Below are 18,282 nucleotides of genomic sequence, written 5' to 3'. Positions count from 1 at the left end.
CCAGATTGCGGCCTTTCCTCAGGTTCGGCCTATAAAGCAAAGACTCACTTTTTCTGTGTTCTGCCTCTTATAGAGCCATTTGAATAAATAATGCAGCTATTATTGTGTACATGTGTTGGTGTGGATGTCAGAGTGTGGTTTGTATGTGTGCACAATTGTGCGCATGTAATATTTGAGAGAGAAAAAATTCTACTGTACTGAAAATCACAAATCCCACCACAGTCTATACCACTGAGCCCAAATGAAATCTTACTGAAAGCTCTTCTTTTTTTATTATATCAATCTCAAATTTGGAACACAACTTATTTAGATGTATGTCTTTGATTTTCTAGAAAATGTTGACCTCTAAGGACATCAGAGTAACTTTTTTAAATTGACGCACAAGATATAAGGAGTTGCTCATCTTTGTATTATAGTGAAGAAAGCAAGAAACAATAAATGAGGTGCATTTGCAGATGTTTGAATCTCAGCTGTGGTTTTGCTTGGAGAATGATTCTGTTCGAGCAAGTCTTGGGAGATTATGTACAAAAGGGAAACCAAGGCCATGTTTCCTACTTCACTGTAATATGATTGGCTTAATCAGTGGAAATATTCTAGCATGAATTCATTTTCTATCCTTTGAGTTTCGTATTCCCTCTAGGCCTGGAATGTTCACATTGTGGCTCTGTTCTGTTTCAGACTGGTAGTTGCCAGGGAAACCCGCAAATAAAATTTCAAGAGATCATTGGACCACTAATCTAGATCAGGTGTTCTACCCAGTCTGTAATCCACAAAGCACTCCACCCAGGAGACTCCCAGGCAGATCGTGATGTTAATTAGACGCTCGGTGCCACTAGATCTACCCATTAATGCAGCATGGATCTCTGCTTCCAAAAACTATCCCTTTGTGTTGAAGGACAAGCATTGTGGAGCATGAAACTATAATGTTCTGGCATTAGTGTATGTAAATCCGTTTATGCTACAAAAATGTGAAACAAATGCGGTTGGATGGTGTTATTTGGCTACACCAGTGACAAACTGTTTTTAGCTCATTATCACCAAACCTTTAAAGGGATAGGTCACCCAAAAAAGAACATTTTTAAGTTGTTCCAAACCTGTATGACTTACTTTCTTCTGCTGACACAAAAGAAGCTGTTAGCTTGTTTCCGTCCACAGAATAAAACAATTTAAAAGATAACTGCGACTGTTTATCTGCACAATTCTGACTTTTTTTTCGCGAGTTATAAATTGATTGTAATTGCAATGTAAAATAGATTGTAATCTCAATGTGATTTTATTCCCTGGTAAAATAAAGGTAAAATATATATATTTTTTTTAAATTCCAATTCTGAGGGGGGAAAAAGACTGATTTTTTTCCCTCAGAATTGCGAGTTTATAGATCTCACAATTATGACTTTAGCCTATAACTCGCAATTGCGATACGCAATTCTAAGAAAAAAAGTCAGAATTGTGAGATAAAAAGTCGCAAGGGAGTGCGTGCGTAATGCGCAGCCTATTACACGCCATAAAGTGCGTATCATATATGCACGCGAAAGCTGCATAGGCCTATCATATACACGCAAAAACTATTTTTGGCGTATAAATGGCACGAGAAATAACATTCGTTGTATAGATACGCACTTTCATGAGATCGGCACAAGCTTCTATAATTTTGAAGAAAATGGGTAACCAAACAGTTGATAAGCCCATTGACTTCCATAGGGAAAAGAAATATAAAAATATGGAAGTCAATCGGGCCCATCATCTGTTTGGTTACAGCCATTCTTCAAAATATCTTCTTTTGTGTTCAGCAGAAGAAAGAAATTAATACAGATTCGGAACAACATGGTGAGACGAGTAAATGATGACACAATTTTCATTTTTGGGTGAACTATCCCTTTAAGTGACGGAAAGTGGCCGATACTACAACAACAAACTTCATCACAAAGAAAGTTTTACAAGCTGTGCAAGCCAAAGTACCATGTTAAAGATGTGATAAACCATCAGCACAAAAAGTTATATTGCATCTATACCTTGTGCCTTCATTGTATTTACCTTGGGCCTTATCACTAGGCACGTGCATTGACTGACTGTTATCAGATTAACATGATGCGTCTCATAGGGTTAAGGAGCTAATCTGTTTATCAGTGTTGTCGTCATGACTACTGCTATGTTTTATATATGCGATGGAATATAGTTTAACATTCACTTCCATTTAATGTAAGCCTATCAAAATATCATGGTTATACCATCTGATCTTGGACATATTGCATGATAATAGTTTGCTTGTACACACCAATATGATTTCTGCTTTCGACTCAGCTATTTAATTGAAGTTATCGATAGTATGACACTAGAACTCGCAGCATTAATTTACCCTGCGAACATAATTCTCTCTTCCCCTGTTTAATAAGAAGAGATCCGAGCTGTGCCAGACAGAGTGACGTTCACGATCCCCGGGAACGCGCGTCACTCCTGTTCTTGTTCTTTTCCATAATGCTCATCATCAGATCAGATGGCAGAGAAGTAGCCTATAGAGAAACTCACAAGACAATCAATGACAGGTAACATATGCAGGCATAAAGCATTAGGTGTAATACAAATATTTACTATTTGGGTGTATCATAGTCTGTGATTTAATATTATTATTGTTGTTACAATAAGTAGGCTTAGGCAACATGAATTCCGTAATTTACGCCAATAAAAGTAGCCTCGCAGCCTACTCGTGTATTGTTGTAGCGTTGGTTAGGATCTATAGCCTACTAATAGAAAAGATTATGGGTATTTCCTGTGCACCAATGTTCATCCGTCCTCTTTACTCAACTCGGAATAAATAAACTCATTGTGAAACGAATTGTTACTGCAGTGAAGTGTTTATTTCCACTTTTTCCTGTTTATCATGGTATGCGTTATGCTAAAAAAAAATCAAGCTAAAAAGCAATAGGCCTGCTATTGGTAATAATTATTGGTATACTATAGTAAAATGAGTATACTTATATCCACAAAATTATATTTCTAAAAATGTAATAGCCTACATTTTATATCTACGATACCTAAAGAAAATAAACTGGACCCACTTTGAATCGAACTCAACTAAAAAAGTGTTCAATTGATAATTCCCCTCCCCCAATACACTTTATTGTACCACTGGCGACATCTATCTGTTCTTTGGGCAATAATGATGAGTTTTATTTCATCTGGAGAGAAATTGAGTCTGAAGAGCCTTTGTGATAAATGGGTTGAAAAACAGTTATGATGCAACAAAGATTTGTTATCAAGGAAAACATAAAAAAAATATTGAATTAATTAAAGAATCTGTATTTCGAACTGCCAAAAAAAAAAAAAAAAAAAAGAGAAAGAAAAAAAACTCCACATGAAGCAATTGCACAAACATGCTCGCACTTTAGAAAGCGCACAGCCTATGGTTCAGAGAGCAACATCCGGCCACTTTCTGAAACCACGAGCACCTCTCCACGCTCTCGCCGTGTTCCGTGCTCGTAGGAGCCGAATACATGTGTCCACAGACCACCCAGTGAAAGTTAAAGGTGGGGAAAGAGGGGAGGGAATCCCTGACGCGTCTTTACCGTGCCTTTACCAAGGAAACCCATGCGCGTGTGCTCTGACGCAACTGCCCATTTTTGGAAACATGCGTCAATGGTCGAAACCAACTGTGGAATGGGGGTGGCCGCTTCAAGCAAAAAAGTTTAAAACAAATTAAAACACCTCAAACTATTTCTCCTTTGCAGAATATAATTTCTTATCGAACATTTAAGCCCTAATATTTCATAAGATCGTCAGGGAATATAACGTCTGACATAATGACCCAAAATGTACATTATGAAACCCCCATTTTGCTTTGTGGCTTAACAAGGCTGTGACGCGTAGACGCAGGTTGGCGTTGATAAGCGGAGCATCGGAGTAGAGTAGAGCCATTGAAGTGAGTCATCTAACGACCGACGGGACCTGTAGAAGTAGCACTGAAGTTCACCTAGTCGCCAAAATCAGTTCAACAAAGTCCAGAGCGGTACACTCATCCCTGCGTTGAGTCACTGCTGTGGGGACAGGACTAAACCTGCAAGAGTTTACTGAAGAAAAGTAGGTGCTTCACAGATTTTTCATTTTCCATCTGGTTCTAGCAGAACATCTCAGTAGCGATGATTATTACACATTAGTTTTACACGGGAACATCAATTTATTGGACTATTAAAGAGACTACAGAATTTGAGATCGCTGACTTCTAATCGGCTAATAGAATATTATGCCTGGATTTATCATACCGAGCATTAAAGTAGCCTATCTTGGATATCATTTTTAGATCAGGTGTAAAGGAATCGCTTCGCTTGGAAGTGCTTTTTGTGCCACTGAAGACACTGACCGTGTGGGAATTGATTACCAAGCTTCTGAAATTTCCTCCAGTTTCCCTGGATCATGTACCAGGATTACACCGGGACATACGACACGTCCTCCCGCGGCAGCAGCAGCTCACCGGCGCACCCGGACACCAGCCCCATCCCCGCCTCCAGCTACCAGGTGCCCGAGTCTCCGTCTCCACACACACCTCACATCAACGGGTTTACATTAACAGGCCTACCGTGTTATTATCATTAATAATCCCAAACTAACCCACTCTAAAATACTGGGTTGTTTCAATCATTGGTTTAATTTTCTTACGGTTGGGTACATCCACATTTGACCCAAACATGGGTTGAAACAACATAGCATTTTTTTTAACTTATAGCTTATCTTCTTTACATACAGTGCTCACACTATTACACACACTTCATGTTATTGCAGTAAACATCTAGCAGTGTGTAATTACAAGCAGCGCCGCAAAATAATAACACATCAGCGCAGATTAAAGTCATGCATAAACTGCGATGTTAAATGAGACCAAACTTTTTATAAATCGAGGACTTCCAGGTTGTCGTTTTCATCATGCAGTGGCCTTGTGTGCATGTTTTGAACAGCAATTCAAGTGTTGTGCATAAAAACCGGACATTCGGTTATTGCATGTCGGGCTATGCGCCCTATAAGCAGCCTATAAAAGTATATGCTACCTGTGTGTGTGTGTCACGTTTTTATTGCTGTGTTTTAAAATCATATCTGATCATTATTTTGAAAAGAAAGTGCATGGAGGACACATACGCATCTACGCGCAAAACGCGTAAAACCCTCTCAGGAATCCGTCTCGCTCTCTTGATAAATGATTCCCAGAAGAGATTTATTTTTGCTTCCTGCAATCTATCGTTTTGGAAAGATAGCGCACATGTTGGCACTCATAACATTATGTTTCCGTGGAATTAGGCAGATAAGGGCAGCAGTGGCGTGGGTGGCGTGCGTAATATGAAATAAACCCACGGAGAGTCAGTGCGCGCGCAGTGGCCGCAGAATGCCACACTTCCGGGACTTCCACACAGCGATTGCACTTCACTAACCTTCAGAACATGTGCAGTTGTCATGTAGTTTATCTGAAAATACCTTTCATTTATCCGTAGTTGAACTGTAAAGTTTAGGATGGAGAAAAGAAAGCCAATTCGGATTTCGAGTACATGGTAAAAGTAAAAAATTAGACAAGAGTTGACAAATATGGTGAATTAAATGCAATGGCAGGAGACTAAGGGTTGCGCATTAGGATCTCTCTGTTTGATTACTTTACTAGTAATTATACTTCAATAAATCCATGTTTTTATGGAATTCATGCGACTTTCTGCATGGACAAAAAAACCTCACTGACTCGCAAATTGGTCCATGTTGAAAGAAAGTAGTAAAAAAAAGCTTTATCACACTTTATTTAAAGCTTGTATGATACTCAATTGTATCCTTATGTCATGCAACTCACTTTATAATCATTTTTATGTAGATAATGTTAATCACAGTTGTTGTTGTTATTATAATAATTAGCTACATGTTTATGGTTACAGCTACTGTTAGATTAATTCGACTATCTAAAGCCTCGATGAGTATTGCGAGTTAATGCAAGAGTGTTGCATTAAAATGGATTATGTTTCCAGTGAAGTGCATCTCTTCTTCGTGAAGTGTTTTAGGGAACTTTCCCCCGATCTGGTTCTCCTCAGTGAATGAATAAGAGCTTGTGTACCGGGTCAGTTTGGCAGCTTGTTCCCCAGACGCTGGTATTTTAATCACATCTGGAAGGTTTAACTGCTCCTGTCAGAAATTCCCGAGCATCATCTTGTCTTGTAGGGTTGCTGTTTAAACTCGTGGAATAAACTGCCTCCTTGCGATCCCAGCATGTGTAGTTTGGACTCCTTCGGGGAAAACCAAGAGCAAGGGATTCGGGTGCATTTCAAGATAAGATAAAGCGCTACTTCTCAACACAACAGCGATGATTCAACGTGTTTATGTGGGTCTTCCCGGTCCTTCGTCATGGATGAAATGGGAAACAAACGCGCCAGTTCCTGGTAGTTAGTGGACTCTTTCGCAATATGCTGTGGAAAACGATTATCTACTACTGTGTTAAAGCAACACTACAGCTTCAGTGGAAAATACTACTTAACGAACACTGACTTTCAAATAAAATAATGCTTTTTTTTTCATTCACGTAATGTTCGCTGTTTTTTCCCGTAATTCATTCGCCTCCAAATGATTTGCGGTAAACTCTGTCTGTAACATGAAGTCAGTTTCCCGTTAAAATCCCACCAGAAATGTGTGAATGGAATGGAATGTGGAGGATGGAATGTGCTGGCACCAGATCCCAGGTCAGCTTCCCGGCTGAGTGGAACATAGAGCAGTCTCATAACCTGATTCAGCATTTGCCAGACTACACATGCAAAAATCATATCATTCAGGCGTATTTTCCAACGAATTTTTGGGCAATGCTTGCTTGTAAGTCATTCACTATCACTGTAATATTTTACATAGCCTATCAGAAATTCAAATATTCCCCAAAATGACTAGCCTTACAAAGTTTAATGATGTTAAACATTCTAACTTTATTTAAAACTGAGCATTCATTGGTATTAGTAATGGTAATTCATGTTAATTAGCCATTCAAATAGTTGTCAATGTATTATGTTAATGTTAAAGTATCAAGTACAGAGTAATATTAAGTAACTACATGTGAGCTATATGGTTAGGGCTTCATTTGGTTTAGGGTTAGTTGCATGTAATTATGCATAATAGTTAATATGTAACAATGACACTAAAATAAAGTGTTACCAATATGTAATAATTGTATTCAGTAGGTAAATAGAAAATAATTACACAAAAGAGTAAAAAAACTGCCTCTTATTGAAATTGCTGCCTATGATTGGATTATTGCATATAAATCTGTTCATCCAACAGCAAGAAAACAGTGGGAATTGAAGTTAAGGCAAATTTAAGTTTACTACTGAGGTTTTATTAAACCTAATCTAATATTAGCAAATTTTTAATTTCTAAGTTTACAGACAACCTCAAAAGTTAAAAGACTGTTGGCATTAAATACATGCAATAACAACAACAAAACAGTTCAGCATTTTATTTAGACTGTCTTATTAATGATTTGTTCTTCTTAGAGGTCATATGCACTTCTTATAAGAGGTTTGTTTCTTGAAAAACACAAATCTGTTGAAAGCCCACAGCGGTGATACTGTGGCACATTGCATCACCGCGGCTACTATCTAAGCCTGGTGTGCTTCTGTCAGGGAGGGTTGTGGGCTTTCCCATGATTCACCGTGAGTGTGTCACCCTGTCGCTCTGGGGGTCAAGCAGTCAAGAGGGCGCAGAGCGAGGCAGCACGCGGCGTGATTCATTAGTCTGTGATGATGGGAATTTGTAAAATGGCTATACAGTGGGTGGCTAGGGGGACTGCAGTAACAAAGACCAAAAATGAATCACACAGTGTGTTTAATGTACGGTGAAAGTCAGAGTCTTCTTAATCCAGAGTTTCTTCATAAATGTTTGCACTTCAATTGTGACATCGCCATAAAAGAAGAACGGCTTAATCCTAATGCTTTTCTTTCTTCTCCACAGAAGTACAGAGTAGACATGCCTGGTTCTAGCAGTGCCTTTATCCCAACGATTAATGCCATAACCACCAGTCAGGACCTGCAGTGGATGGTTCAGCCCACAGTGATCACATCCATGTCTAACCCGTACTCTCGGCCTCACCCGTACGGCCTGTCTGTGTCCAGCGGCCCGAATCTCCTCGGACACACGGCTCTCACGCGGCCCGGGGTCATCCGCTCCATCGGTGACGCTCGAGGTCGACGCAAGCGAGATGAGCAGGTTAGCCTTTAACGTATAGTACAAAAACACTTTGCAATAAGGTTCATTAGTTAATGCGTTAACTAACATGAACTAACAATGAGCAATACATTTGTTACAGTAATGTTAGTAGTTAATAAAAATACAACTGTTCATTGTTTGTTCATGTTAGTTCACGGTGCATTAACTAATGCTAACAAAACAACCTTTGATTTTAATGACGTATTAGTTTGTTGAAATGAATTAACTAAGATTTATAAAAGCTGAAAAGTAGTATTGTTCATGTTAACTAAGGTAACTAATGTTAACCAATGAACTTTATTGCAAAGCGTTACCAACACTTTTTTAACATCTATTGAATCATTGAATAATGACACTGTTGTCTTTTTGGAGCTGCTTTACAGCTAAAATGTTGTTTGTTTCATCATTTTTGCAACATTAATATGTTGTTATATTACTGTGCAGCTGCTTTGAAACAATCTTTATGGTGAATTCAGGTCGATTAGGAGAGTTTTTCCAAGTCATCTTAATGGCAAAAAGTGTCCCAATCACCCTGACTTCAAGCGCTTTATATAAACGAATGACTTTTTATCTGAGATGCAAGGATTGATTTTTTCACATCACAACGATTTCTGACAAACAACTGGGAAATCTCACTCCTAGTTCTATCTGCAGCTCACCCCCGAGGAAGAAGAAAAACGGAGAGTCAGGCGAGAAAGAAACAAACTAGCTGCGGCAAAATGTCGGAACCGCAGAAGAGAACTGACCGATATGCTGCAAGGGGTGAGCTTTCTAATGCCTTTACAAACACACACGCATTTTATAACATTACTAGCACAATGGGAAACATGTTTACCAAATACCCCAAATGAAATGCCCACAAATATTGTACTTATTTCCATGCAATTCTCAGTGGTTTAGACACCCTATAAGAAGACGACCACAGAAGACCAGTGTTGTCTGGCAGGCTTGGGAATGCCCCGAGTCCCAGACAATGCTGGCTGTAATTGAACTACATAGCTTTCTAATGGCATCTCTCAGGCTGTCAGACCTGAAACATGAGGGAAGAATGTGCTACAGGGGGTTGGAGGGAAGCAAACATCTGATATTGTTGGAGGAGGAAACCGCAGCTAACCATCAAACCCCACTCACTGCTATCTTCCCTTCCCCCACTCTCCTCATTCCTCACCAAATAAGGAACTGTATCTCCTGTGACAATAACTAGAGCCTTTCTTCTAATGAGTTTCTTTCTTTGCAAATTTAGCATTTGCTTTCATTTTGGTTTCCTTCTTCCTCATAGCCAAATTAATGAGGCTTATCTTTGACAGTTTAGTCACATCAGTCTTTGAACTTTCTGGAGGTTTGGACGGTTGTTTCGAAACACTTGGTTTTGTGTCAAGAGTTCCGTGTAACAAAGGAATGTGAACAGCTTCAATTTATTTGGGAAATACATGCTTGTGTTTATAGGTGGGCGTTCCTTTAATAGTGCTAAAGTGTTCTGAGAGTTCAATCTGGAAAACGTTTGCGTTTTTCATAATTACACTAAGCCATAACAGGGTTGCCATGTCTGCATCAGAAAACTAGCCAAATGACCAATCAATGAATATTACAACTCAAAATATGCCATTCACATAGCTAAAATACATATTTTACAGTCACTTTTATGCAAAATGAAAACCACTATTATCGTAGTGATCACAAAACTTAACATCTAGCACAGTTTTATCATTTGTAGAATATAAAATATGTCAATAATTCCAATATGTCAAACCTTTAAAGGGATAGTTCACCCAAAAATGAAAATTCTGTCATCATTTACTCACCCTCTTGTCGTTCCAAACCCGATAGACTTTTGTCCATCTTTGAAACACTAATGAAGATTTTTTTTTTTTGATAGAATCTAAGAGCTTTCTGTCCCTCCATTGACAGCTTTGCAAATACCACTTTGACGCTTCAAAAAGTAACCCAATTATGCAGGAAAACCACATACTTGGCAACCCTGGTATAGACCTGAATATCATATAGACATTTGGGGAAGGGGTCTTTTGACTAGGGTTAGAAACCACCAAGAGCACCACTACATTAAAAACACCCTGCTGACAAAAGAATATCAGGCAAGATGCAGCATAATCATTCTTTGGATTTCTTTTTTTCATTCAAGGAAACCGAGAAGTTGGAGGAGGAGAAGGCTGACCTGCAGAAAGAAATCGAGACCCTGCAGAAGGAAAAGGACAAGTTGGAATTTATGTTGGTGGCGCACAACCCTGTGTGCAAACTTCCCCTCGAAGAACGCCATCAAAACCTGCACTCCCAGCAGTGTGCGCCCCTTCCTCTGACCATGCGCTCCAACCTGGGGCCCCGGGGCCCGATGCACGCTCTCAACCCAGTGGTGGTCAAACAGGAGCCTTTGGAAGATGACGACGACGATGAGGATGAAGCAAAAACCCAGCACTCAGTCATCAAGCCCATCTGTCTAGGTGGAGGCATGTATTGCTCTGACGGAGACAGTCTGAACACTCCTGTAGTGGCCGCTTCTACCCCGGTGTCCACCCCGAACCACCCCAGCCTCATCTTCACGTACCCCAGCATGCTGGAGCCCGAGAGCCCATCGCCCTCGTCCGAGTCCTGCTCCAAAGCCCACCGGCGGAGCAGCAGCAGCGGCGACCAGTCCTCAGATTCCCTCAACTCTCCCACCCTGCTGGCGCTGTGAAGGAGAACTGGACTTTCCTCGTTCCCGTGGATCTCCAGAGCGCGCTCAGCTGGGGTTTGACTGGGACTTCACCTCAACCTAGCTGAGAACCCTCAAGGGCTAATCTGCTCGTTTTATTTAAACGTTTCAGAAGAGAGTTTTTGTTGTCGTCGTTTAAATGTACGTGCGAATTCCACTTGCTATTTTCGTGGTGAGGTTTTGTAACGAAGAGGAAAAGAGCGGAGGTCAGAAGACCTTGATATGTCCTGACTAATAAGAGAGGGGGGATTGCTTGAAAATCGCATTCTTGATAGGTACAGAATCCGACATTGGACACTACGCCCTCAAAACGTCATTCTCCTTGTATTTGTGACGTGTGAATATTGTCGCATTGTGTTTCGTCTCTTGCTGTTTATAATATTTAGGGTTCACTGGATGAGCCTGACTGCTGAGTGTCGAAAGAACCATCTTGTATAATAAAATGCTGACCTTTGTTGATATTTTGTATATGCGGCACAAGCACTAAGATGATTTGCCAAATTTACATAGCTTTTGTTATGTAAAGTACACAGAAAGAAAAAAAAAACACTTTATAGCATCAGCGAATCTACTGTCAGGGATTTTTGTCTGTGTCAGTGAGCCATACAAGCATTACTAGAAGCAATTGCACACAGAATATAACGGTGTACATGAGGGAAACTCCAGCCATATTAGGCTCCGCCTCTAACCCTGACATGGCAATACCGCTTTTGTATTGGCGCACACTGTGGTTTTCAAATAATAAAAAAGAAAGGAGCAGACTATGTATTACTTTTATAATATGTACTTTTATGTCTCGACTGGCCCTTTTTTCAGGGTACGGTTCAAACCGAATCAGTGATATATCAGCCACATGAGCACTTCTCCCTGAAACACTGGCCGCACTTGAGAACAGATGCACTTTGTCAGCAACGTTACAATCGAATAAGACGCCATTCCTTACAGTGATGGAGTAAACAGGGAATGCAGAATGATATTGAAAGTTCGATGCGAAAGGTGTTATGCATCAGACGCTGAAGATAAGATACAAATTGCAATATTTTTTGAAAAACATTGGTTGGAAAAAGGAGCGATCTCGAGGTTACCGTTGCCTCAGTCAATGGGAGTCTTTTGTTGTACAGTACGCAGCAAACGGAAACAAAACAAATGTGGCTTCTATTTGAAGGACTTTGTTGCTTATTTATGTCAGGAACTTTCAAGGATCTAAGAGACGAGTTGAGTGTTTGTTAAATCGAGTATGAGAGATTCTAGTTGCAAAAACCAATTGAATACCAAAAGAAAAAGACAAAAAAGAAAGATGTTTATGGACAGTGTGCTGTAAACTGTTTTCTGTCGGTCTTTGAACCCTGTGTATTTTTGAGCAAGCCATCTGTACAGCTTTCTGCACATGTCCTGCTTATCGGTCTGTATTTTCTCTCTTTTTTATTGCTTTAACTGTTGAAAGACAGAAAACAACCGACAAAAACAGCAATATGTAAAGCAGTGTTTGTTTCTTTGGTAATTTAAGTTTATTATAATGATAATAAAAACATTTCCAAAGTGGTATTTTTTGGATAGTCGTATTTTGCTTGTGCATTTATTTATTTGTGCACGGTGTTTTGGGTTTGTTGGATATCTCATTGTTGCAGTGTGGTGCTTCTGTGTTCAACCAATCACAAGATGGTTGAATGAACCTGCTTTATGCATCAGTTATTCATTCATCTCTCATTTCTGCACATAATCAAAGATGCAGATTTATTCATCCTAACTTTGATAGACAGTTTCGCTTGATCCATTGCAGTAAATGATGTTAATTACAATATAAGACATCAATAATGTTTGTTTTGATAAATATATAAAAGCATTATTTCATAAATGGGGATGAAGAAGTAAAGGAAACATGAAGCATGTACATTCAGTATATGTACAGTTTTAAACTTCCTGTTCATAGGTCACCGATGCTTTTTGCTGTAGGTCTGGTTATCAAGATTTAGCAAGCTGCACTTTATGTAAAATAAATAAATAAACGTGTATGTTAGGATACTAATTTGGGGGTTTAATTTCACTTGAAGAGTCACTCTATACACATACATTTCAAATGTCCAGACAGATGGTTTGGTTTAAGGTGCATTCATTATCTTGCATTATTATTATGAATGGATGACACATTGTCTCATTTCACCTGATCAAGTTTTGTATTGATTATGTACGAGGTTGAAAGTGATTTGCCAAGTTTGAGATTTTGGTAAGAGTTGAGTCCATTTAAAAACATTGATGGCTGTTTTGCAGTTGTGTGTTGAGCTTTAGGCCAAATTCAAGTGTATGTGTGGAAATCTTTTATTTTGAAATAAATATATCTGTTTACATCGGAGATGTGTATTCTGTGTACAGAATTATTGCACATTATAAACTATTATGATAAACAATTGTGATAAATTTTTTTTTTTTCTCATTTCAGATATATCGCTTTAAGAATTACGCTTTTTCAAATAATTCTCAGCTCCATGACTCACTGCTAAAATTACTTGAACACTTGAAAATAACAAAATAAAATAGTTTACTGATAGATAGATAGATAGATAGATAGATAGATAGATAGATAGATGAGATGATGATGAGATTCAATTTTGACATATTCACACAGCAATAATTAATGTTTTGGGGTAGTCAATAATTCATTCAAGACATGTTGTGCTTGTCAGGAAATCATAAACTAATAATATTTAAACAGTCCCATTCCAAGGGATTGCAAGCACTTTGGTTGTGTTTAATCATTCAAGATAAAATAAAATGCTCTTACAAGACTAATGTATTTAGCGTGATAGCCCTATGTTGAACTGTGTGATATACTAGTTGATTTCAACACTGGAATATTGCAGTGTTTCCAGTATATGCTGGTTTGAGCAACAATTACTTTAGAAAGTGCTAATTCTATGGTAAGACTGAAATGATGTGGTAAAACAACAAAAATAAGTTACTTAATGTAAGTCAAGGACGGCTATACCAGTGATCTGAGTTCTGAATTGTATGTATTTTAAATATAAAATACTGATAGGCCTAGTCTAATGTCGGTTTTAGGAAAATCCAGTACTCCCTCATGCAGTGCTCATAACATTTATATATTATTGGCCATATATACAGTATATTGGCCTATATTGCACTAAAGGGCAACAAAATGGTAGTATTTGAAATGTATTAACAGTCATCAGGCAAAAATGCCACACTACACAATGGAGTTATACTGCTACTTAGTGGTTAAAGAGTGATACTGATACATATATGTTTATGACATTATTAAAAAATTTTCTATGTTTAACATTGCTGTTTAAAATCAATACATTTCAGTTTTTAAAGGTAGGCCTATATTCAAATGCAATTATACTACATTTATTATAAACATATTAGGAATGGTTCTTTTGAAATATGAGAGCTTACTGAATATTTGGATTAAACATGTTATTAAATAACATGACAATGTGTGAGCTGTTGTGCAGTCGGGGGCATTTCTTCAGTAGATGTAGTCAGTGGGTAAAGCGTGCTGGAGATGTTTCAGGGTCTAACTCTTCCGGTTCACTGTCTTAGATAAAGGTAGGGTACGAAATGTTTTTCATAAGCACTTTTTGTTATAGGTCTACTGTTTTAAACTCAATAACGCAATCAATAATAAAAGTGTTAAATATTAAAAAAATTAACAAATAAAGCCTATACAACAGGCTTTTGAGAAATGTTTATTTGTTCATCTCATCATTGTATTGGATTGGATTATATGTTTATAAAGAGCTAATAAAGAGATTTATGCATTTTAAAGAGCTTTATAAATTGTATTACATACTGCATTATACACATTAATCAATATACCGCTTTAATAAATAAAAAACTAAGAGTTTACATTTGATCTTCCTAAGATATGTTATTAAAGGGACAGTTCACCCAAAAATGTAAACTCTGTCAGTAATTACTCGCCCTCATGTTGTTCAACCCCGTAAGACTTTCGTTCATCTTCGGAACACAAATTAAGATATTTTTGATTAAATCTGAGAGCTGTCTCACTCCTCCATAGGCTTCTATGTTATTGAAACTTGCCGGCCCAAAAGTTAGTAAAGACATTGTTAAAATAGTGCGAGTGACGACAGTGGCTCAACCTTAAGTTTATCAAGCGACGAGAATACTTTTTGTGCACAAAAAACAAACAAAAATAACGACTTTATTCAACTAATCATTTCCTTCTCTGTCGGCCTCGCAAGTTTTCTGGGCCGACCAGATTCAATCCCCTAGGAGCCTATGGAGGAGTGATCCAGCTCTCAGATTTAATAAAAAATATCTTCATTTGTGTCCTGAAGATGAACGAAAGTCTTACGGGGTTTAAAAAAAACTGAGGGTAAGTAATTACTGACAGAGTTTTCATTTTTGGGTGAACTATCCCTTTAAGATCTCATTGATTTACATTACAAGCTATCAAAAGTTCATCTGTTTTGGTCATATCAGCAACTGCACTAAACGCATATTTTTGCTCCGTTTGAGCCTCTGAATAAAACAGGTGTTTTTGTCCTCCTCGAGTGTGAACTACATATCTCATATCAGTGGTTCCCAACCTTTTCCAATTCATGGCCCACACAACCAAACACGTTGGCTGAGTTTCTGCGGCCCACTGCAAGAATTTTACAGAGCCGACTATTTGTGTCGCGTTGGTAGATAAACAGAGTCTTTATTGAATAAACTGGCAATAAACAGAAAATGCAGCTCATGGGTTACCGAGCCCAGGCCCGGCTCCAGAAGCACGGTTGCTCTAACCTTAAGTTTATCAAGCGACGAGAATCCTTTTTGTGCGCAGAAAAACACAAAAATAACGACTTTATTCAACTATTAATTTTCTTCTGTGTGGGCCTCTGAGTGAGTTCAGGTAGTGTAACTGTGCAGCGCTTGGGCTGTACGTCAGAACGTCTCACTATTGGCCAGCATCACACACATGACCAGCGTCGGCCAATAGGAAGCCTACAAGTGACGTACAACCCAGAAGCTGTTACACTACGTGAACTATCTCGAGGCCCACAGAGAAGGAAATAAATAGTTGAATTAGTTATTTTGGTGTTTTTTTGCACACAAAAAGTATTCTCGTCGCTTGATAAACTTAAGGTTGAGCCACTGTAGTCACTCTGACTATTTTAACGATGTCTTTACTAACTTTTCTGGGATGGCAGATATCGATTACCTAGAAGCCTGTGGAGGAGTGATCCAGCTCTCAGATTTCATTAAAAATATCTTAATTTGTGTTCCGAAGATGAACGAAAGTCTTACGGGGTTGGAACATCATTTTTTGGGTGAACTAACTCTTTAATGCACATATCCTATCAGACTTTTGTCCCATTTTCGCTATAGTCATTTCAAGAGTATGTTCTGCATTTGCAGTGTGCAGATTTTAATCAATGAAGCTGTCTACACTGTACAATAAATCTCTTCACATCGAAGTCTACACTTTTTTTGGTAAAATGACAGGGATTCACGAGCTTGCAGAACTCAGCACTGATCAAAACCCCTGGCGTTATGAGCGTGAGTGGATTCTGACAAACTTAAACACCTCTGATTGGCCATCGCGTTCAAGAAATCAACAGATATGTCAGCGATCGGCTACATTGCTCAACACAGCAAAAGAGTCAAGAGACTCAGGCACATGACACGTGAAGACTAGCACTAGGTCAGTACTGTATTTTCTTCGTTTAGCTTTGTTATTAGTCTTTTTGTCCGGTATTGTTGAAGATTTACTACCCTATTGATAACCATTTATCCTTGTTTGAAGGGATAGGCCACCCAAAAATGTTTGTTTTTTACATCATTTACTGACCCTCGAGTTGTTCCAAACCTGTATGAGTTTCTTTCTTTCTAAAAGAAGATATTTTGAAGAATGTCTTTATCCAAACAGTTTAATGGACTCCACTGTAGAAATAATACTATAGAAATCAATGGGTGCTGTCCACCGCCTGGTTACCAACATTCTCCAAAATATCTTCTTTTGTGTTCAACAGAAGAAAGAAACTCATACAGGTTTGGAACAACATGAGGGTTAGAAATGTTTGTTCATTTTTGAGTGAACTATCCCTTAAAATATGGTTGCCTAAAGTAACTGTATGCAGCAAAAGTATTGTAGCCTATTTCAATATGGTTTATTCTTACCACAACCAATCAGTGAGCTTAAATAGTGAATAACCTACACAGCAACAGTTTAATATTTATTTTTCGTTATTTCATTATATATTGAATTATTATATTTATTTAGACATTTTTACATATATTAACACAATTGTTATTTTTATTAATAGTAGGCGGCCCACAGGTTGAAAACCACTGTCCTATATCATATAAAACATAAATGTCTGAAACTCAACAAAAACAGATGCAAACTGTTTCATTAATATACACTACCGTTCAAAAGTTTGGGGTCAGTGAGAATTTTATTTTTATTTTTTGGAGGAAAGAAATCAATACTTTTATTTATCAAGGACAGTAAAGACATTTATAATATTACAAAAGATTCTATTTCAAACAAATGCTGTTCTTTTGAACTTCCTATTCATCAAAGAATCCTAAAAAACAAAAAAACTGTACAACTGACAGACCAACAACTGTTTCAACATTGATAATAATAATAAATGTTTCTTGAGCATCAAATCCTCATATTATACTGATTTGTGAAGGATCATTTGACACTGAAGACACTGACACTGGTGATGCTGAAAATTCAGCTTTGATCACAGGAATAAATTACACTTTACTATATATTCACACAGAAAACAGCTGATTTACACTGGAATAATATTTAATACTATAACTGATTTTTGTTGTATTTTTAATCAAATAAGCGCAGCCATGGTTAGCAGAAGAGAATTCTTTTAAAAGTATTTAAAATCGTACCGACCTCAAACTTTTGAACGGTAGTGTATATATATATATATATATATATAATTTAATATCTTAGGCTTTAAATAGGTTTAAGAAAGTTTCTAAACATACAGCAGGAGAAAATCTGTCTATCAACAAGTAAGTTTGTTATTTTTCTTTTTGCTTTGTTGCTAATTTTTGATCTCTATAGTGCTATAATACACTTTTGGTTTGGCTTTTGTTGTCACTTGCTTTAACTTTACTTTGTAGGCTAGATAAAATCTCAGCCCTTTCCAAACTATTACAGCGATTTGTCCATTTCAGTTCAAACTAGGCTTGGTTTTCTCTTGGGTGTTTGCAGCTGCATGTGATCAACATCATGTTGAACTGCATCATGTGAGCTCAAAGTCCAAAGCACTGTGAAATTATTAACAATACTTTATGACAGATTCAATCTTACCGGAATGGCATCCATGATGACACACAGTTGTTGAGCATGGTGTGCAGAACAAGACAAA

General features: G+C 37.9%; 1 protein-coding gene across 4 annotated transcripts; it reads left to right on the top strand.

Moving 5' to 3' along the window:
• Positions 1-3,892: 3,892 nt before the first annotated feature.
• Positions 3,893-10,947, top strand: fosl2 (FOS like 2, AP-1 transcription factor subunit). 4 transcript variants are annotated; one of them, XM_056250749.1, is made up of 5 exons: positions 3,893-4,074; positions 4,417-4,509; positions 7,951-8,205; positions 8,848-8,967; positions 10,346-10,947. In XM_056250749.1, the coding sequence occupies exons 3-5, from the start codon at positions 7,966-7,968 to the stop codon at positions 10,892-10,894; spliced, it is 909 nt and encodes a 302-aa protein (XP_056106724.1). In that variant the 5' UTR covers positions 3,893-4,074; positions 4,417-4,509; positions 7,951-7,965; the 3' UTR covers positions 10,895-10,947. The 4 variants fall into 4 exon arrangements, with proteins under 4 accessions (XP_056106724.1, XP_056106721.1, XP_056106720.1 ...); XM_056250746.1 differs by having other exon boundaries at positions 4,295-4,509; XM_056250745.1 differs by having other exon boundaries at positions 3,893-4,509.
• The last annotated feature ends 7,335 nt before the right edge of the window (positions 10,948-18,282 follow it).

Source organism: Rhinichthys klamathensis, unplaced genomic scaffold (genome assembly GCF_029890125.1).
Source record: "Rhinichthys klamathensis goyatoka isolate OS25496 unplaced genomic scaffold, OSU_Roscu_1.1 h1tg000074l_1, whole genome shotgun sequence".
NCBI classification, from domain to species: Eukaryota; Metazoa; Chordata; class Actinopteri; order Cypriniformes; family Leuciscidae; genus Rhinichthys; species Rhinichthys klamathensis.
Note: the sequence above shows the minus strand (reverse complement) of the source record. Positions and strands in the feature narration are given on the sequence as shown.

What these genes read in the sequence shown, in the direction of transcription:
- fosl2 (XM_056250746.1), top strand. Translation starts at nt 4,408, where the DNA reads ATGTACCAGGATTACACCGGGACATACGACACGTCCTCCCGCGGCAGC. An exon ending in GACGCAAGCGAGATGAGCAG is followed by an intron (nt 8,206 to 8,847) that starts GTTAGCCTTTAA and finishes TCTCACTCCTAG; the next exon opens with TTCTATCTGCAGCTCACCCC. An exon ending in TGACCGATATGCTGCAAGGG is followed by an intron (nt 8,968 to 10,345) that starts GTGAGCTTTCTA and finishes TTTTCATTCAAG; the next exon opens with GAAACCGAGAAGTTGGAGGA.